Here is a 17,468-nt window from a genome sequence, read left to right on the forward strand (position 1 = left end):
GCAAGAGGCCTGTGATTTATTCCTTGTCATCTTGGACCTGTGGCCAAAAGAACAGTTGTCCTACATAGGAGAGTGCACAATATATTGTTCATCTCGCCCCTTACAGGCACGTAAGCCAATCTTTTTTTTTTTATTGCAAGTCTGATAATTCTGTTGAGATTTTGAAAGAAGTGATTTTTCTCTTGTTTTTTCACTTCTGACACTCATTCAACTTGCCTTCATTCTTATTGCTTATTCCAGTCACCTACCAAAGATGTTTAATAACCATAATCATACATAATGACAGAGAGATTATGGTTCAATAAGCAAAGCACATTTTTGTTAATACCTACCTTAAAGGCAGTAGTGCAAAACTGAAAATGTTGGACATTTGCTTTTAGAGACTTCAAGAAAGAATCCAAAATGAGTTTGCTCCTGTGGGTTTAGCTGTAGTATCGCTGGTGCATGGAAGCGCAGGATGTCACTGCTATGAAATGGTCAGGCCCCAGGTCTCAGTAGACAGGAAAAGCCATTTATTGAGTAGTCCAAGAGTTAAGAGCTAATATTTATAGGTGGTACTTTCCTCCTCTAGATGTCAGAGCTTTCCAAAGGAAAAGATCCATACTAAGGAATGTAGCTAGATCTCACTCTGAGGCTAGATGTATTCATTTACAGTTATTTCTGACACAGATTGTAAATCTAACAATTAATTTCTCTTCAGCTTTTAAAATCTCTTTTTCACCTCAAATCTTTTAAAGGTGTCCTATCCTGAGGTGGAATTTTAAAACCTCGCTTAGCTATCAGTTCAGTCATCTTCAGTTTTCCTCCGGTTTTGTCTGTCACATCAGAGCTGGTACCATAAATCACTCAAAGCTGTACGTCACTTTTGGCTTGTACGTTTGCTAATGAACCCTTGCTTTCCTGCTGATGAATCAGAAGAAGAATGAAGTAGTATATTACTGACTTGATTTCACTCAGAAGTAATCCTGTATAGAATTATATTTTTTAAAGGCACTTTTCAAAGCTGCTTGCAGAATTCCTAAAAGGCTTTGCTGCAGGCTGTCTCAGAGCAGGGAGAATGCAGGCTGTTCACTCAAATATCTCCCTCCAACTTTTTAGAACAGTGAATTGGAATATACTTTTAGAGAAGGGTGATTCAAGTTTCTCTTTCTTTTGAAATGACCTCATTTTGCTTCTGTTCTTCTTCTGCTTTGTGGGGGATGTGTTTTGGCTTTAAACTTTTAATATTTTGCTTGTAGCAAAATGTCAGATTACAACCAATTAGGCTAACTGTTTGGAAATTACTTTCTATTATGTTCCATAAGTCATTAGTGAGGTTTTTGAGTGCTTTTGGTGGCTGTGAGGCAGAAAAATATTCAAGAACAGATCTAGGCATCAAATAATCAAGTTATTGATGCAGCTCAAATTCCACTTCTAATAAGAAAATAATTTTTATTTATGAAGCAAGTCTCCATTTACTCCCCTCAGGCTACTCAAGGTCTTGAGTAATACTGTCCTTGAACAGTCTCAGAAAAACACCGTAATACTTCTGAAAAAAATCATAAATAAAACTATAGTCATAAAACTACATGTAGGGGTTTAACAGAGGCAGAATCTTCCAGTAGAGAGGAAGGAAGAGGTCCTTAAAACAAGGGAAGTAGCTGTTTGGTTTGGTTACCATTAGGTCTCGGCAGAAGGCATGCATTTGTAAAGGTGCCCAGATGGTGTTAATTTTTCAACCAAAGGACTATGGAGGAGAAGAGTCACCTGCTGAGCAAGTCACCTCTTAGCAAGGAATTCCAAAAGATGGGGTGAACTGGTGTGAAAGTGTGATGGGAAGAAAACGGGGATTGGAGAGGGAAGGAGGTAGCAGATGCTGAGGGGATAGAAATGTCCAGAAATGTCAGCCAGTAGTGGAAGAGCCCTCCCTCCCAGCTGGGGAAGAGCAAAAGCAAGGACTTTGGGAAGACTGGTCGCATGTGATGGGGACCTCCTGGTAGCTGTTTGTAGTGAGAGTGATTGCTGTTGTGGAGGCAGAAGAAGGCTCCTGAGCCACGGAGGTGGAAGGAGAGGAGTTTGCTTGAGGCTAATGAGTTATGTGAGATTCAGCCGTTGTTCCTGCCATCATTTGGGCTCCCAGTCTCTCTGAGCTCCTGCAGAGCAAGCCTGAGTTAGTTTGGTTTGATGTCAGTGGAGGAGAACATGAAATCCTTCAAGAGTCCCAATCCAGCCTATGTTTCGGAGGTTTGGCACCTCTCAGAAGTTGAGAAGAGTTTGTGTTTCTCTAAAAGGAGCACTTGAGAGTTTGGCAAGCATGTTGCAGAATGATTTTCTAGCTAGCTGGTTTTACTTAGCCCCCATCCTTCTTCTCCTTTTCCTCTTCTGTTGCTTTTGTTTCTGGTTATGCTTCATTTTGATTATACACAGTCTTCAGTGCAGCATGTCCTAGCTTGTGCTGTGGCATCAACTTGTGTCATTGCTTTACAAATCAAATTTTAGCAGCTTTCCAAAGTTTCTCAGACTGTGATTTGAATAGCTGTAGCCTTGCTGTGGTTCACCTGCTATAGAAGTAGCAAACTGGACTACTTTTAGCCCCTAGCATAGTTTACTTTATTAGCAGCCATGTTCCAAACTCAACCCTTCTCACTTCCTAGAGAATAATCTCAATTAAACGTATCAAAGTATGTCTTTTCCTGTGTGATCCTGAATCTCTTTTCTTTCTTCCCAGAGGTCACACCGTGAAGGCTGTGTGCGAGTGTTTTCACTTAGCCAAGGATGCCGGGTTTAAAGTGGTGGCACACATGATGCCTGATCTACCAAACATGGGGCTTGAAAGGGACATGGACCAGTTTGTTGTGAGTATGGCTTAAAATAACCGGGAGTTTCTAGTGTGTTCCAGCTTTTTCATCTACTGCTGCTTCTCTTTCTTAGCTCAGCTATTAGTTATGATCCAGGCCAGAATTGTTTCTTAAGGACAAATAATTTAAAATTCATTTTTGAAGGTGGAGGGTGAGAAAGATTTCTTGAACTACTTCATCCAGAAAATTATATCCTTGCCTCATGAAAGACTGAGTCACTCGCGTCTCTGTGGAATATAGCTCTTCCGATATTAACTAGGGCTCTTAGTTTTTTCCAAGGTGGTTTTCTTTCCTTGGATTTAGAATAGTACACGACTGAAAGTTAAAAGCATACTATCTCGAAGGTAATTAATTGCAAAGTAGAGTGTATAGGTGTATTATATAGCATCTCTGTTCTTGGCTCAGTGCCATTCAATATCTTTATCAATGATGTGGAAGAAATATAAAATTATTTCTAGAGAAATTGAAACGAGGAATAAAGAGCAAATGGTAAACAGTGTAGGGAATTAACCACTTTATCTGGTAGCGTGGTAGATTTTTTTTCATTATTTTTTTTTTTAAGTCAAAATTGGTTATCTTTTTAAAATCGTGCAGAAATTGCAGTCATGACACAGGAATCCCAGGTATGTTTCTGTGCAAGGTCAGACTAGGTGCTTTCTGGCACTAAAAAGCTATCAGTGCAATGGAATATATTGATTAGAAGTACAGGCAGAAAGCAATGGTTTATCTTGGTACGCTGCAAACAGGAACGTCTAGAAAGAACCAATTGAAAATGCAGCTGTACAGTATGTGAAGGAAATTCTGAAACCTGCGATAGGTACTTTTTCTTAAGGGGTTTTGTGCAGAATTCCTTGAGCTCTTCATAAACATAATGTCATAGTGCTTAGCAGATACTATGTTCATGTGACAAAGTGAGAGGCTGGGGCAAAGTGATGTGCACAAAACTAGAGGTGAAGTCAGTGAGAGAGCTGAAAGTTAACTCAGAATTCCTGCCCCAGACTCTGTTGCTCCTGGATTATTTTCTAATAATGCTGAAGGAGGTAGAGGGTGGACATCACATTAGCTGTGTTTTCATAGAATTACTTGTGAGGCAGGGTACAGCAAAACCTGAGTCCCTTACTCAATACCTCATGAAGTTGCAGCTGTAGTTCTGCATTCTTTACGGGCCTGTCCTTCGTAAAGTAGTATTAGGCTGGAAAGAATTTGTGGTAGAAGAATAGCAATACTGACAAAACGATTTAAAGAGCTAACCTTGGGTAAGACCCAGTAAAGAGGAGACAGTAATCTAAGGTATTTGCAAGATATAAAACTGAAGAGGGAGGAATTATTTAAGGCAGAATTACAAACGTCTATAGAAGGTATTTAGTGATTATTATTCTTTGCTGCTTATTCATGATAAACGGCTAAGGCTTTTCCACTGTCGGGTCTGGAGTTGCTCCTGTGTCATTGCAGGGGGTTTGGGGAGTCTGTTTAAAAGGTATAACTTCAAGTGATGCTGGACTGCCTCCAGTTTCTGCAGGCCGACAGGCTCCCCTGCTTGTTAGGGGAAGGGTAATACCATGCTGTATTTTGTCCATTTATTAATGACAATTTTTGCAGAAATAGAAGAGGCAGAAGGCAAAGTTTTCAGAAAGAGGAGACAAGAATGTGGTGAAAAGGCTGGAATTGTGAGAGGGGGGATTAGAAGAAAGCTGGGAAAATATTTGAGCATAGAAAAGCAAAAGAAGGAGGAAACAGAGTAGAGAAGGTCAACTGGTTTAGATTATTTCTGCCAGAGAAGTTTCTTGGCTTTAGGAGCTGGGAAAACCAGTGTTGATGGTGGGCTAGCTCTGGGACACGGCAGGAAGGAGTTCGCACGTTGTGATGGGAAGGATGGGAAAAGAGAGAGTAGATGAGACTGACGCCCCAAGAGAATTAAGAAATTCTTCATTTTAGAAAAGCAAGGGTTAAGATAAGATCAGAATTTTTTGCTGAAGGGCTGGAATTGGCAAAAAGGCTGGTTGGAGGGCCAGGAAAGAGAAATGCTAAGCAGGGGAATAAGAAAACCAGGTGATTGTTTAAGAGGGGGAATTCAAGAATACAGAGAGGGTGATGGCGTGAAGACCAACTCCAGTGACAGCCCTGTTAATGAGTTCAGAAATTTGAAGCAGGACTCTCAGATCAAATTAAGATTTGATGCCAGTGAACGTACAGATGAGGAGTTGGAGGATGAGTAATCAGTGTGGAGGACGAAGCCCTCAAGAAGTAATGTGAATGCTGCAGAGTGTGGAAGAAAAATGGGAGGTGGGGAGGTGGGTTGGTGGGGAAGAGGTGATAGATCACATCAACATGGAGAAGAATTATACCTGTGTTGATTTAAAGAGAAGAAAGTATGGGAAAGGAGAGAAGAAGGAATAAAAAATGCCTGTGTTAGAGAGGTGCACAGGGTCCCCACCATGATCTGGGACCAGACAGCACACGAAAAAAGACCTGTGTGAAAGAGGCAGCTGCAGAGTTGATGCCCAGCTAAGCGATCACTGTGCGTTTCAGAAAATGGAGCTGCAGGGAATGAGAATGGAGAGGTTGTGGATCACTGTGACATGTTTCAGGATGGAATGGTAAACAAGAGACCGCTATCCTCTTCCTTTTACCTTCTCCTCTGCCTTTCTCATCCTATCTTTAAATGCTTTATAATTTATTTTTAAAAGATCCTTTGTCTTAAATAGGAGAGAATAGAGGGTAAAAACAACCCTCTTCCCCCCGCCGCCCTGCACTGGTGAACATAATAGAAGTATTCAGCAGACAGTAATTCCTTCTCTCCCGGGGATTCAGCTAGATAGTACATTCTCTATTTCCTACCTTAAAATTATGTATCATGGTTTTGAGTTATTAAAACAACTTATTTATATGTTGTGCTGTATAAATGTTAGTTCATGCTGGTAAATATTTAGACACTTCTACTACATAAAAATAATGTGAGAGCGAAGAGAGGAACCAAGTGGAGAGCATCTGTTGTGTTCTTGCAACAGTACTAAGCTGTTCATGAGCAGCAGCAGTGCTCTTTTATGCAGTATTCTCCTAAAATGTAGAATCTCCTTAGAAGATACGTTAGACTTTTTGGGACAAAGACACCTGCGGCTTATCAAGGATCCTTATAGATTTTTGATTTTGCGGTAGTTCTAAATAAGTTTGGAAAAAATAACTTTATTTGTTGTGATACTAACCTCCTTTCTAGCCGCGTGCTTTTCGGACCAGGTGTCACGGTTTAAGCCCAGCCAAGCAGCCGAGCACCACACAGCCGCTCCCTCACTCCCCGTCCCCCCCCCAGCTCCTGGTGGGATGGGGAGGAGAATCGGGAAAGAAGGCAGAACTCGTGGGTTGAGATAAGAACAGTTCAATAACTAAAGTAAAATATAATATTAACAATAATAATGATGAAATATAATAATAATAATGAAAAGGAATATTAAAAAAAAAAAAGGGGCAGGGGGGGAAGGAAAAAACCAGTGATGCACAATGCAGTTGCTCACCACCCGCTGACCGATGCCCCTCCTGGCCAATTCCCCCCAGTTTATATACTGGGCATGACGTTCCATGGTATGGAATACCCCTTTGGCTAGTTGGGGTCAGCTGCCCTGGCCGCGCTCCCTCCCAGCTCCTTGCCCACCTGCTTGCTGGCAGAGCAGGGGAAACTGAAAAGTCCTTCACTTAGGATAAGCGCTACTTAGCAACAACTAAAACATCAGCGTGTTATCAACATCATTCTCACACTAAATCCAAAACACAGCACTGTACCAGCGACTAAGAAGAGAGTTAACTCTGTCCCAGCCAAAACCAGGACACCAGGGAAAGGTAGGACAAAAAGAAACAAAGTTGACTTCGGAAGGAGGCCTAAGCACCTTGCCTTCGTTACCACTTGATGTATTAAATAGAGGGGCTTCTCCTGGGAAGATAATAACTTTCTGATTGTGCTGACTGCATACTAAAAATACTGGGTGCTTCTTCAAATGGAACAGGTAATTATGGTTTCAAGAGTAACATTGCTTCTGTCCCGTATGACCTATTGATTTTGAAGTGCTTCCTGCTACTTCCATCCAGCAGCTAGGGTGCCCATCATTTACTCTTTTGGAAGAATATCTAGGTTTTCAAAGGGGGGGGTGTGTGTATAGCAACTGTTTTCCTGGAGAGTTTATTAATTAATTTACTCATAGGAGTGAGTATATTAGATCTTTTGTTATATGTATATATTCTTTTTTTACAGTAAGTGGCAGGTGACTGGCTTTTTGCCTGCCTCCATCATGAAGATTATTACAGTTACTTTTTTTTTAAACAGCGTGGATGTACTAGTCCTGTGTCCCAGTTATGTTGTGCTTCTCCACTCCTTCCCCCATCATGCCTCTTTTCTTGCCTTATTATTGATTCTTTTTATAGCCTCAGAGGATTTCCTTTCTACTTCAGGTCTTTCCACCTCATTCCACATATGGGAAAACACTGCAGGGAGGGAGTACGCTCTGCTTCCTCCCACCACCCATGTGGCTGTGCCAGGAGTGTTAGGTAGTGTACATGTACACACACACACACACACACACTGCTACTTATTGATGGCAAATGCAAGCATAACAGATAAGACTGATTCGCAGTGCCTCACGTAGCAGGTGGTCGGCGAAAATAATTAGAATAATAGCTAGAATAAATCAAGGACTCAGCGGGAATAATGGAATTGTTACCAGAGCAGACACCTCATTCTGTGGAACGCGATAAACACTCAGCTTTGCTGTTGTAGCACGAGAGAGATGAGGTGACTCTAGGGGTAAATGGTTGGGAGGATTGATGAATCACACTTGCCAACAGGGCTACCAAGCAGAACTTAGGATTTAAGCAAAAACTTCAGGAGGCTAAAGAATTCCCAGGATGCTGTTACTAATTCCTCATTCTGTTTCTGCAGAGCCACTGAGTGGCAATAGTATAATCAACAAACTTTATCTACTCTAGAATAAATATTACCAAGCTAGTAACATATTTATTAATGGCAAAGATATTGCTATGTTTGCCTTTATTTTCTTTTTATGGTCTTTGCCTAAGCATGATTTACGGTTGCTGTTCCTCTTGGTCCTCCAGGAGGGATGGCTGTAAGCCCATCTCAAACAACTTTAAAGACCCTTCGTAGATGAAATAAATCTGGGGAGCAGAAAAAAGGGAAGCAAACAGGGAGGAGAGCCAGAAGATTAGAAATTTCAAGCGTGGGAAGTGTCAGGGAAAGCGTCATAGCAAGTTGCTAGCAGAACCCTCCAGCTCTGAAGGCACGTGGGAGCTGGTGGATGCTGCCCAGAAACATCAGATAGGCCTTCAGTTGCTGAGAAGCTCTTTTTGCTTGAGGAGATCCATGAGGAGGTCCTGTGGCTTCACTCTGTCCATCTAAAGTCTCGTGTAAATAAAATGGTGAGGGTAGAAGCATACGCAGGACCATTTAACGGTCAGTGTTGGAGACAAGTATCAGACTGAAGAGATTTTTGGTTCAATTCAGCAGAGCCATTCTTGTGTTCCTTAAATAAAGTGCAATCATGGAATGATTTTAGTCTGATGAAAATTCCTTTTCTTACAGTCATGTGTCAGGCTGGCTTTTTTTCTGAAGGAATTGCAAAATAAGCATTTGCCAGAAATAGACTAATTTTAGTGAAATGGCTGATGCGTCTATGATCCAAGTGTAAGTTATGCAGAGGGCTACAGCCTTTTTGGGCGTGTTGAACATGAGAGAAAAATAATGGTCAAGTAACGCAGCGGGTAATGTGAGCGTCCTTTCTCTTTGCAATGTATTTGACGTTGTTGTAAAACTTTAAATACTATTGTATCGCCTTTAGCTGTAAATAAGGAGATAGTTTTCCTGAGGGCTCTCATTTTTATCAAGGAGATAAAATTCATAATGAAACTAATATATTGCACCTCTATCAGGAGCTTTTAATAACTGTAATAAAAGACAGTTAAACTGCTGATTTGCATTGATTTTTACTCTTTTGGGAAGGCAATTATCTGTGTTTTTAAATATAGCTCTGAAATGTTTAGTGGGGTAAATGATTTTCCTTTCAATTCCTACTAAACATCTCATTGAAACACTATTATTGGCAGGTAGCCAGCATTACCTCTGAAAATTTGTCTTTTTTCATGGGCACATTTACAGAAACAGATTAGGTGGTATTTAATGATCAGTCCTTCAGTTACTAGAGCTTCTCTTGGAGTCTTAGTAAATGTTAGAGCTAAAAAGCTCTTCACTTTGGAAACCATTATAGTTTCATGAACTATGGCCAACGCCGTGATAATTTTTATGTTAATGAGAATCATGGTAGTAAGGAACAGGCTATTTTTAGAAACTATTTTCACAGATAATTGCACTCATATTTCTGTGGATAAAATATCTAGATAAAGCCCCAGTGTGTGCCCACTTCTGCAGATGGTTGAATTGTGTGCACAAAGCTTCTCTCCCTCTCCAGTGTCTGTGCGGAAATAACTTTGATTTGCTCGCTGGGTGTGTTTGCTGCAGCTCTGGGTGTATTTCCTATAAAGCAAGTCAGACTTCTCTCTGGATATGTGCGACATAGGAAAGAAGTAGAAGTTAAAGCTGCAGCCCTCGGTGTGACAATGTGCAGCAGAATAGCTGAATCAATTGAATAGTGCAGATAAAACTGGTCCCTTATCTTCTGCATCATTCGGGGATCCATGCATAACATGGATAGGGCGTCACAATTTAAACCAGAAAATGCAAAGGATGGGGGTTTCGGTAGCAGCGTGATCTTTGCTAGGTTGCATTGTACTGCACAGAAAGAGTACATATTGCTATACCATTAGTATGGACATGATAAATTGCAAGGCTGTGTGGAAAAACTGCCTTTATTATGGGTCTTGGGTTGCTTCCTTTGTCTTTCTGAATTAGTATTTTGTCCACACACACATTTTCCTCCAGCATGCCAGCCGTAAAAGTTATGATAATAACAATCACGACTTTTAAAATAGCCTCCCATTCAGAAAAAGCTTCTACTAAATATAAAGGTACAGTTGAGACCCTTTTTCTACCTGAACTAAAAGATCATTTCTGCGCTTAACAATCCCCAGACAACTGTGGGTTGCATAGGCTCATACAGTCGCTCTCTCTATTCAAGTGGTGGTTTTTCACGCCAGCATTCAGAAGTTGTTTTCTGGGGCTCTTTCACTAAGACCCCTTGCTGCTGCAGTCAATAACGAGCATATGGCTGGGAACATACAGCCAAATGGAAAGGAGTGCAGGAAAAAAGGGATGTGTCTTGGATAGAGAGTGCAAATTTGCCAGGCATTTAGGCAGAGAGAGCATCATTCAGTAAACTACGTATTTTAGCACAAATCATCAGCAGCAACTGAATGCTTGTCATCAGAGTGGATAAACCATGATGTCCAAATTGAATTTTTGAGGACTTAGTTGTTGGGTTTGTGTGGTTTTGTTTGTTTGTTTTGTTTGTTTTTAATTAAAAAAGCATACTGGAAAAGCATAACGGTTTTGCTGTGAACATAAGTGAGAGAAGCTTTTGCAGGGCTGAGCGGGGTGGGAGAGAGCACATGGTTGTATTGATGCTCCTTATGGAAAGGAGAGGTCTGATGAAGGAGGATTAGATTATCAAAAACATTATAGAGTTGCTGGTCTCAATGTTTTTTAGGGTAGAAGACATGCTTTACAGGGATCTGTGTTGTAAAAACTGTGTACTTAAGACAATGAAAAATGCTATATTTCTCCTACTTAGCCCTAGGGGAAAGCTGACCCTTCCAGAAACATAAAGACCAGAGTTCTGTGCTTGGTAAAAGTGAAGGTGAAACTTCACAGCAAATTGATTGAGGTATTCTCACGGGTTTCTCCAAAACTGCGTAATAAATGGAGACTCACTTGGAGCACCTGCAAGACTAAGCAGATGGGACTGCTCGCTGCACTGAGCACAATCTGGAGAGATTTGTCTTGGTGTTTGGATAGATACTGTGTTCAGGAGTCAAAACCATGCTCCAAGGTCATGCTGCTGATGCCCAAGGCCTCTTCCAAATGTTAAATGTCTCTTCTTATTATTGAGTTGTATTATAGCAGTGCCGGGGACTGTCGCAGACTAGAATCTCCTTGCGGTAAGTTCTGTGCAAACTTGGAGAGCGCAACTATCCAACAGAGTGTTAGACAGGAGGCAACCTGCAGATCCTGACAGTCCAGAGGTAAAAAGAGACCACGGGAGGGATGGGGTGGGAGGCAAGCACGTTCCCTCCTCGTCTGGCAGCAGCAGTTTCCTATACCACGTAGAGAATTAGGGTATTTATGACGCTGAGGTGCATAGTCTTGGTAAATAACTCGCTGAAGACAGCTTCACATATGTGAACTAAATGCTCCTGTCAATTAGTCTCTGCTGTAATGGTTGCTTTGCACCCCAAGAGCAGTTTGCTCCTGGGTTTAATGTGATAACGTGTTCTTACTGAAGCTGAAGGTTGTGAGGATTCGCTTGTGTTAGACGCTTCTGGAAAAGTTCCCTTTGGCATGTGGATTTGGGGTTTTTGAGGCTGTTGGGGAAGGGAGGAAGCATAACAGCTTCCTGCATCCTGAAGGGTGAATTGCAAGGTCCTTTACACTGTTCACTCTGGACGTTAGCAGGCAAGTCCACTTTTCTTATTTGACATTCAAAGTCTACATATGAGGCATTATAGAACATCCTAAAGTAAGCATATAGATTAGTCTGTTAAGTAGCAACCAAAAACATACTTGGTTTTTGTTAATTTCCACTATTGTAATAGTTCAATAAGACATATCACGGTCTGCAGCGATGTGCTGCTGCTAAACTGCTCTAGTATTTTGAGCGTCTTCCTTCAGGAATTTAAAGACTAGCAAAATGAATATGCAAAATTAATATGAAACAAACTTTTCTGTTTCACCTACCATGCTACAATCTCTGATGTGCTGTTTTTTCTGCACACTAATATATACTAGTGTTGAAGAGATTTGCAGGCAGAGAGGCTAAAAATAGATGCTGGTCATCATCACAGAACTGACCCTCTCATGGCAGAAATGTTGGGGTTTATGTCACTGTCTTCTTGGCTTAGTAGTTTCCGTAATCATGTTTACGTGGTGAAATTTGACAGCTTGAATGTGTCAAGAACTGAAAGGATTTTGTTACGTAGCTGTCAATAGTCAGGAAGGTTGTAACAATTAACTGGAAAATGGCCTTTCCTCCCTTGATTGCAGAAAGCTGTACAGGTGCTCTCAGGAGAGCTGGGCATTTGGATCATCTGCTTTAGAAACTTTTTGTCCCGTGGTCACATCTATAGGAGGTTTTGTTGTGAGTGCAGACATTAAGCAAAGTGACTTGATTTATCTCTGCTTTACCTTTGAATCAATTTTCTAGAGGTTCATGACACCATATATGAAGTAACATATGCATTTCAGAAGAGCCCAATTAAAAATGTTGCCATGTTGTACTGTGTTTGCATCAGACATCACTGATTCAGCAACAGGATTTACTAATTGCACTGTAAAGTCACTCCTCCAAAGAACATTTGAATGGACAGCAAGTGTTGCTCTTTGAGGATAGATAACACCTGATGGACCTCAGCAGCAGTGGTCCTGCACAAGGACCTGCACATATTTGGCACAAGTAATATCAACTTACCTTCTTTATATAAACCCAAGGCACCTTTGGGAATTCCCCAGGTTATATTAGAAAAATGTTTCAATTGTATCTTAATTCTGTGTATTTAAAATAAGTGTCGGGTAAAGATACCTTGAAGAGTGGGTGTGCACGCAGTAAGCAGAACAACAAGCTCCAGCTTGCCGCAAGTGAAATGCTAGAGAGTTTTGTTCCCTTTCATAGAGGGCTGATCTGCCTTATCGTCACTGAATGTTCTGCATTGTGTTCATATTCACGTGTGCTCTGCTGGTTTTGCAAACAGTGTGTATACGATCGTAGTGTGTAACATACATGCACTCATAATACGCATCACAGTAAATACAATTGATTTTCGTCATTGTCCCACTGAGTGGTAAGCTAGGTCTAAAACCTTCTCATTTATCGCAGGTCAGAGTCTGCAAACAGATGGTGTTCAGAGCAGCTAGCAAGTAGTATCTTACTATGTTCTGGTAACTTAATAGGAAGTCTAAGGTCACATAATTGAAAGATATTGATGTTAAGTGAATTTAAAATGACCACTTCTCAACTTGCTGTTGGCCCCGCATTTCCCTGCTTCCCAGGTGACAACCGGTGCTGCACCACGTGTGTGTTCCCAGGCTGCTCCAAAGGCAGTAAAAAGGCACAATGTAGTCTGTGCTTCTTGGTCAGTGGGCCATTGTCAGTATCAGTGAATGCAGGTCCTATTGTTACATTTTAATTAGACTAGCATTTACAAGAAAGAGGGGAAAATGCAAATTTAGAGTTAAAACGGAGCCACATTTTTGAGCCACAAGCTTCTGTTAATGCATATAATTAAACTACTCAGTGATTGTTCGTTCCCCGTAGAGTTGGAAGTGTCATTCAACGCAGTAGCTTTCAAGTGCTACCAATATTCATAGTTATAAATAATACAGCTGATGGAGATAAGGAATGCTGTAATATGGAGAGTTAAGATAATGTTCGTCTTAATGTAGTCAGACATGAATTTAATCATCTGTATAATGCAGGGACTATAGTAAAGGAACCAATTCAAGAATCAGGTTGAGTGGCACCTGATTGCTAGTGGACAGTCATTAAAAAATAGATTTTGGTGACCTTTATTTTTAACAAATCCTGACATTTTAGTAAATTGCTTTAAAAAATTGCTGTGCTTATCCTATAACTGATATCTCCTAGAAGAGCTGAACATCTTGAGAGCAGGAAGATTAAAGATGGCAACTGAATCTTTGGTCTGTAAAAAGATGAAGTGGAATCCCATAAAATAACAATTTTCTCTTTTTGGAGAACTGCAGCTTTTGCGTGTCTTCAAAACACGTTTCTAATTTGTTCTGTACTTAAAATGGTCAGTAAAATCAGATTAAAACTGCAAGGTATAATCTTTTAATATTGGCTGAGTTGTGCTATTACCGAACTTGAAAATGGGATCAAACTGCTGTGTGGTGTCATTATGATCCCAAGTCGTTTGACCTTTTTGTTGCAACTCTGAACAGATACATGGGTGACTAAAAGGTTTTCTATTTAAAAAGTTTGTTGCAAACACACATGAAAGTGAAATACTTGAGTTCAGGACTTCATCTCCTGATTCAATCTCTTCTTATATTCTGATCTTTTTTTGGTTCACATAGTGTTACATTGACTTTTGGTTTTCAACCAATGTCTGTTTTCTTGGACAGTAATTACAATGTCATGCAATTTTTAAAACTCAAAGCAATTGATGGGAGTTAGACAAAAGGATTCCATTGTGCGCTTTGATACATCTGCCTTGATGGAAAAATCAGTGGCTTCTTGGCATCTAAATGACTAATTTTACACCCATTGGACCCTGATTATTCATAGTGGCAGTGAGCTTATGAGGTGGTGGATGAATGGATCCTATAGATGCCATCAGCTTTAATAACAGGGAACTTCTACAATGAAGGCATATGCTAGTAAAATCAATTACTGTTCTCATAAAACATGTTAGCAGCTCACTTGTATAACCTTGTAGACTGAACATGTGTTGATGGGATCTTATTAAGATTCATTGTTTGTAATTCACAGAGCAGCTGTTCCTACAAGTAAAGTATGTTTGATGGAGCTCAGGTGAAGCAAAAAAAATTGTGAATTGCAGGATTCTCTGGTTACTCACTATATTATTTGCTGGGAAAAAGTACTCAACTTTTCTCTAATACCATGTAAATTGGGCAAAGTTATGAGAAACATTATTTTAGGGTATGAAAAGGTCCATGTTTATGAACCTCCAGATCACTTAAGTTTCAGCTGATCTGAATTGACCTTTTTTTTTATTACAATTGAACCACTATGATAATCTCTCACGTCCTGTCCATCGTCTACACGCACAAATTTAAAATTTTACTCTAGCATCCATCTTTATTATACGAGACGTGTTAAATGCTAGTTGGCTTACAGTCTTTAGCTAGAGGGGAGAAAACTTCAAGTTCAAAGAAAATTAGTTTAGTAGCTTTGAAGTTGTATGTGCTTCCATTTGGAATATTCACGCATGCAAGAGCGGTACGCCGCATGCTCAAGTGATTCAAAAAGACTGGAAATACGTAAGGATCTCTTCTCTCTAGGTCATCTTTAACCTCTAACTTCACAGTGCATTAGCAGACGTGGATTTAAGCCCTGATTGAGTGCTTGCTAGAGCTGCTGGAAAGCCTCCTGTTGACTCCAGTGATGCTATGGATGGTGGTCTCTGGAACAAATGTTGTTTTAGGGATTGAATTTGTTTTGGCAGTAAACCGTTCTGAACATTTTTATCAGTCGAAGACACCTTTTAAGGGATTTAATTAAAAAAAGAAAAGGCTACAATTCTTACTAAAGCTTGGCATGTGTTGGCATTTTATAGTTTCTTTGTTTCATGAGAGACTTAATCAAAACTGTTTGTAAATGGGAAAAGGTTAAGCCTTAAAATATTGGGATTTACAGAAACTATTTAAAGTTTACCGCTGGAAAAAGGGGTTCAGGGAAAAAGAGGAGATACTGCTTTCTTGTATTGTTTGAAACTAATTACTTTTGAAATAATTAAACTTGAGGGATATTTTGAGAAATATTTTAAGAAATAAATATGAAAATCTGTTGCTTTTTTAATGCCAGCATTACTGAAATATGAAGTACCATTATCAACTAGCTTACTGTATTGATGTAAAATACGCAGTATGTATGAAGTGGCAAAATTCACGATGTGATTAGAAACCTTAACTTTTGACCTTGCCTTTGACTGCTGGATGGCTTTAACCTTAGTGCTGTGTTGATGCCTTTGCCTTTAATCTGCAATGTAAATCAGTGAATGTTTAAATATTCTGCGTGGTGAATCATACATGCTTTTGCGTTCAGTTCAGTATCGTTGCGAATATTAATACATAACCTTACTGGAAGCCTTTTTTCCTTGCTGGAGTGGGTTTATTTACCTTCTTGTATCTCATTGGGGAAGCATCATTGCTTCCTTACCTTAATGTCTTTCTCTTCCTCAGTGCCGCTTGGCCTCTTGTCAGAACAATCACCTCTTACACGATTTTCTTATTCCTTCTTTCACAGTTGCTTTGTTTTACATTAGAGCGCCTCTAAGCACCCACAAAATATGGAAGTTTTAGGTTATTCCAGGACAACAGGATCCTGAATTCTTTTTCTGACCCTACGCTACCTTATATGCTATATGACTTTGGATGACACACCTGCTTCAGCTGGCTGGTTTGAAATTGGGTCCAGTGATTTATTTTTTTTCCCCCCTCTTTGCATCTTGAGCGTCAGATGCACACTAGGGCCAGCACAGGAGAAGTGGTAGGAGCAGTCAGCCAAGAGCAGAGCATGTCTGCCTTCTCTGACAGCCGCCAGCGACAGTATTGACCTGTAAAGTCAAACTGAACCCTTGGGGCAGAGGGGAGGACACATGCTTCCAAGAGATGCATTAAGCAGACATAATGGTCCCCTGCTGTCACATGGGGGCTGATCCTGTTTCTGACCTTACTTCCTTACTGGGAGTTGGACTCGATGATCTTTATGGGTCCCTTCCAACTCGAGATATTCTGTGATTCATCAGTGGTGCTCAATAGACTGCTCCGTAACCCAGCCTAACGCTGAAACAAGAGAAAAGCGCTCTCCCCAAAATGCACGTTGGGTTCTCCTGCATCAGTGAGGTGAGTCATCCTGGTCAAGCGTCCATCAGGAAACAGAGCTGGCACAAGGTTGGGAGCAGGACGACGTGGCTGGAAGCGTGGGCAGGGCAGGGAGCCATCACATCTGCTCTCTGTGGAGCTGCAGCACAAACCAGCCCAGAGTGTCTCCGAGTAAGTAATGTATGTCCTATCCTCAGAGGTGATGACGATGATTTTATTATTTCACGGAGCTGGCAAGATAAGTATGTTTTTTTTCATCTCATGGTGGCGATGTAAGATTTGTGATGAAGAGGAGTGTTTATGGAGTGCATAAACAGTCCTGAGGAAAGGAGGAGACCAACCTTGTATCTACACACACTCCAGAGTGAGCACCTTGACACTGGGGTTCGGAGTCATCTGTCTTTATCTGCTTTTGGCCAACTTCCTTGTAAACCATTTACAGGTAGCGCAGCTTAATGGGATTCAAAGTGTGTTACCTACCTGGCATCATTGGTCTTGTGTCTTGGATACTCTTTGAGGAGAAATAAGTTAGTTATCCCTCCTGGAGGCTGCGGGCAGAGAACAGGGGTCTCACTTTCTGCGTGAACCAAATTGTTTAGCAATTCTGTAATGAGGTGAGCGCAACGAGCCTGTGCCTGGATGGCGTTCTCTTAGCAGCAGCAGCTTTTGGCACAGCGGTTTTGCAAAGCTGCAGGTAACTCAAGTCAGTGAGTTGATCCAAGTTAAAACAACCCTACAAAATTTAAAACCAGCACCTCCCCCTTGTGTTGTTTTTTTTCTTTATGGGGCCATCCGGGACTTACTGCTCCTTAAGCTTGCAGTGCTGCTGGGATGGTGATGGCTGAAGCTTCATCAGACCATGAATGCAGGATTTGACAGTTAAT

The 17,468-nt window shown here is 40.8% G+C and overlaps 1 protein-coding gene across 1 annotated transcript in view; it reads left to right on the plus strand.

Moving 5' to 3' along the window:
- The window catches only part of ELP3 (elongator acetyltransferase complex subunit 3), a 91,442-nt gene that overhangs the window by 33,202 nt on the left and 40,772 nt on the right, over positions 1 to 17,468 (plus strand). The window contains exon 9 of the mRNA XM_050893733.1: positions 2,708 to 2,834. Coding sequence (XP_050749690.1) covers positions 2,708 to 2,834 — 127 coding nt within the window. The remainder of the gene's footprint in view (positions 1 to 2,707; positions 2,835 to 17,468) is intronic.

The sequence above is a fragment of the Gymnogyps californianus genome, chromosome 3, assembly GCF_018139145.2.
Source record: "Gymnogyps californianus isolate 813 chromosome 3, ASM1813914v2, whole genome shotgun sequence".
In the NCBI taxonomy this organism is placed as follows: Eukaryota; Metazoa; Chordata; class Aves; order Accipitriformes; family Cathartidae; genus Gymnogyps; species Gymnogyps californianus.